We start from the raw sequence: 4,133 nt of genomic DNA on the forward strand, positions 1-4,133 counted from the left end.
GTCAGATAAAATTGAATTAATTTTTACTCTGAAAGTTCTGTTGGATAAAAAGTTTTCAATAAAATGAAACATATTTCCACCTATACCGCAATTGATAAGATCCCGAAGTATTCCGTAGCGCCACGTTCTGTCGTAGGCCTTCTCCATGTCAAAGAAAACTGAAACTAAATGTTGATTTTTTAAAAAGGCAAGGCGAATATCAGTTTCTAATTTAATTAAATTATCAATAGTGCTTCGCCCTCTGCGAAAGCCACTTTGATATTGAGTAAGGCAGTGTCGGGTTTCAAGGAAAGAGATTAAACGTCGATTGACCATTTTTTCGAACATCTTACAAAGGCAACTTGTTAGTGCGATAGGCCTATAACTTGAGGTCTCTTCGGGATTTTTTCCAGGCTTGAGAATGGGAATCACAAATGCTGTCGACCAGTTTTGGGGGAAAATTCTCTCTGTCCATATGCGATTATATAATTGCAGAAGTTGGTTTAAGGCTGTATTTGGTAGATTCTGTAACATAGAGTAGTGAATTCCATCGGGACCAGGCGTTGTTGAATGGGTGTTTTTTAAAACATATTGAATTTCATTAAGTGTGAAAGGTTTATCATAATCACTGTTTGAGTTCTTAGGCATTAATTTAATTTTTTCACTCTTTCTTTTTGTTGTGGCGAATGGTTCTTGATAACTAGATGAGCTAGAGACCTTAGCAAAAGCATCGGCGAGAGCATTTGCAATATCTGGAATGTGCGAGAAAGTTACATTATTACTTTTGAGGATTGGAATATTATGCTGAGTGTATTTACCGGATATTGCTTTAATTTTATTCCAGATAATGTTAGAGGGTGTATTATATGTTATGGAATTAACGTACTTTTTCCAGGATATATTTTGGGCGTTCCGTCGAACTCTACGAGCTACGGAGCGAGCTTTTTTTAAATGCAATGAGGTTATCTATAGTAGGGTGTCTGCGGAAAACTTGCCACTGTCGTTTTTGTTCCTTTTGTGCTTGCTGACAATCATCATTCCACCACGGTTTTGGATGTTTTGGCAATTTATGTGATGACATTTTTGTACTTTGTTTAGCTGCTTCAAGTAATGTGTCTGTGAAATATTCAACTGCATTATTAATACTAGCTTGATTTATCAAATCTTCATCGACTTGTATGCATGATATAAATTTAGTCCAATTTGTGGTGTTCATCTTAAGTCGAGGAGTTCTGGGAATTTGGTAATTATTGAAGGCGGTATGAGTAAGTATTAATGGAAAATGGTCACTATTGAAGAGATTGTCATGCACATGAAATGACCAGTATGGAAGTTGAGATGGACTACAGATAGCTAGATCTATGGCGTGAAATGATCGTGAAGGTGCGTGGAAATGAGTGTTTTCTCCTGTATTCATAATGCATAAGCGATGATCGTCAATAAATTTCTCAATTATGAGTCCTCTACTATTGGAATCAGAGCTTCCCCAAATAGGGCTATGGCCGTTAAAATCTCCCAATATTATAAAGGGTTGCGGAAGTTGAGAGATCAAGTTATCTAAATCAGTTTGAGACACGTTATCTCGAGGAGGGAGGTAAATGCAACAAACTGTAAGCAGAAATTGAATGGAAATTTGAACAGCAATTGCTTGTAAATGAGTGTTAATTGTGATTGTATGGGATGGATATACAATGGAAGTCATGATCATGATTCCACCACAAGCTTTATTATTGTCTGTATTGTCTTTTCTAATTACATTATAGCCGCGAAGTTTGGTTGTTTGATTTGGCTTTAAGGAGGTTTCTTGAATACAAATGCAACATGGTGCGAATTTATTAATAATGTCAATGACGTCGGGTTTCGTAGAGTTAAAGCTTCTGCAATTCCAGGATATTATTTTGGCCATTACCTTTTAATTTTAAGTTTTGTATTTTTCGGACAGAGGTTTGGTGGAGTATCCAACCCTACATCGATTTGCATTTGTGGGTTTGGAAGTTCATCTGCAGTATTTTCATCTGTGCTCATTGCATCAGATTGGGAACATTGATGTTCTTGCTGATCTTTAGATTGTTTTAGTTTGTTTTTATGAAATCTGTTTTGCCTGCTTTTTGGTATGTATTTGTGTTTGGAAACTAATGGAGACTGGGTTAGTTTCTGTTGTAGTACACTTACTAATTTTGGAGTCAATTTCAAGTATTTTTGTTTTTCTGAAGTGCTTTGTGAAGGTGTTATAGATTTTTCAATATTTTGTGTTTGTCGATGAGATTGGGAAGATATTGTTTTTGATTTGCTAGCTGTTTGTCTTGGTGATAGAGTTTTTAGTTTTTCATTATGTGGCTCTGTTTCATTGATATCATATTGGATGCCAATAGATTTTGTACTTTTTGTGTTAGAAACTGCGGCAGCATATGAAATATTTTGTCGGGGCTGGGAATTCAGGAATTTAGCTTTAGCTTCAGTATACGATAAGTTTTGTAATACCTTTATGTTTAGAATTTGTTTTTCTTGTTTCCATTTCAGACACTGACGAGAATTAGCAGAGTGTGGTTCGTTACAGTTTATGCATTGCTCAGGGAGTGTACAGGTTTTAAATGTATGATTAGGTTGACTGCAACGCGAACATGTTTCTTTTCCTCTGCAGTTGTTGGTTGAGTGACCGAATTTCTGGCACTTGAAGCAGCGCAATGGATTTGGTATATATGGTCTCACTTTGCAATTGATATAGCCTACTTTAATGTCGGTAGGTAGCGTGGCTGAGTTAAATGTCAAGATTAAGTGTTGAGTAGTTATAATGTCATTGCCTTTTTTAATAGTTATATGGCGAGCATCGATTACATCTTGATTAGAGAGTCCTTGAACGATATCAGTAACAGAAAGGTCTTGAAGAGATTTAACAGTGATAACACCTTTGGATATGTTTAGAGAATTATGAGGAGTTACAATGATAGGAATATTGTCTATTTTATTTGATTTCAGAAGAGACATAGTTTGCTTATTAGAAACTGTTTCGACTAGTAAATCGCCAGATGGCATTTGACGCACATTTTTCGGATTTCCTATTTGTGATTCTAGAAATTTTTGTACTATAAATGGGGACATGGTGGAGAGTTTCTTTTCTGGTGAGCTAAGTATTAAGAATCTAGATTTTGCAGCATCAAAGTTTGGACATTTGGAAAGATCAAATCTAGGTGGATATTTGTTGAGACTGGGTGAAACACCAGTTGAAACCATAGCAATAGATAATTTTCGTCTGAACACTCTCACGCCCACCACCGAGCCCAACAAGGGGGGTAGAAACACCGGCTCTGAACACCTCAGCCTCGGTGCTCTGCCCAGAGTAGTGTCAGATATAGTACTACACCAGGGGAGTGTGTATCCGCCAAAACTATCAGAGTTCAGGGGCACTCTCCTTATGCAGCGCTAGTCCCTAGCAGGATGCTAAGCATGCCCTACCAGATGGTTGAAAGGGAGGGGGACCTAACCTCCTTCTACTCGTCTACAGTGAAGCTCGGGCCAAAGAGTACGCAGTCTACCAACTCCGAGATTGAAATGCCCCCTTGGGCGCCACACTCGTATGAGCGAGCAGACAGGTAGCTCCAGGCTCCCGTTTTCCACCTTACGAGACGCAGCACACGGCAAACGTGCTGGTCAGCAAAAGCTAACGTTGTTAGTCTGTAAGCTTTAGAGAAAAATTGGTTACTTAAAATAAATAGGTGAAACATGATAAATCAGGAAACCTGACAAAAACAGTAAAACACAAACAAAAATCTGAAGATCTGTAAATGATAAAGTGTTTTTGAATGAAATGAAATAACATTCGCTCACTAGGTCATTATAAATATTTGATAAAAAGTCGGAAACTCAAAACAGGACCGTCGCAAGAGAGAAATGGAAAAATGCTCAGGTCCGGCTCGGGGCCCCGGGTGCGCCGTACCCGTCACACAAGAGTGTGCCCCTGGGGGGAAGTAGGCGGACAGTCTATAGCCCTACGGCGGCACGTCCGCGGCAGTAGTGCCGCGTCGCGGTGCCCCAAAATGTCGGACTCTACACTCTTAACTACGACTCACACAGCAGTGCTTTTTCTCCTCAGTTCGGCTTCTGCTCTAATTAGTGACCAAAGGAGGCAGACACTCCACGGTCCCACTGTGACACGT

General features: G+C 39.0%; 1 protein-coding gene across 1 annotated transcript; it reads right to left on the bottom strand.

Moving 5' to 3' along the window:
• Positions 1-1,884: 1,884 nt before the first annotated feature.
• LOC147812739 (uncharacterized) lies at positions 1,885-3,210 on the bottom strand. Its single transcript, XM_087158518.1, has one exon. The coding sequence runs from the start codon at positions 3,208-3,210 to the stop codon at positions 1,885-1,887; it is 1,326 nt and encodes a 441-aa protein (XP_087014644.1).
• Between the last annotated feature and the right edge of the window lie 923 nt (positions 3,211-4,133).

Source organism: Parasteatoda tepidariorum, chromosome 3 (assembly GCF_982258835.1).
Source record: "Parasteatoda tepidariorum strain Cologne lab strain chromosome 3, Ptep-v5.0, whole genome shotgun sequence".
Lineage (NCBI taxonomy): Eukaryota > Metazoa > Arthropoda > Arachnida > Araneae > Theridiidae > Parasteatoda > Parasteatoda tepidariorum.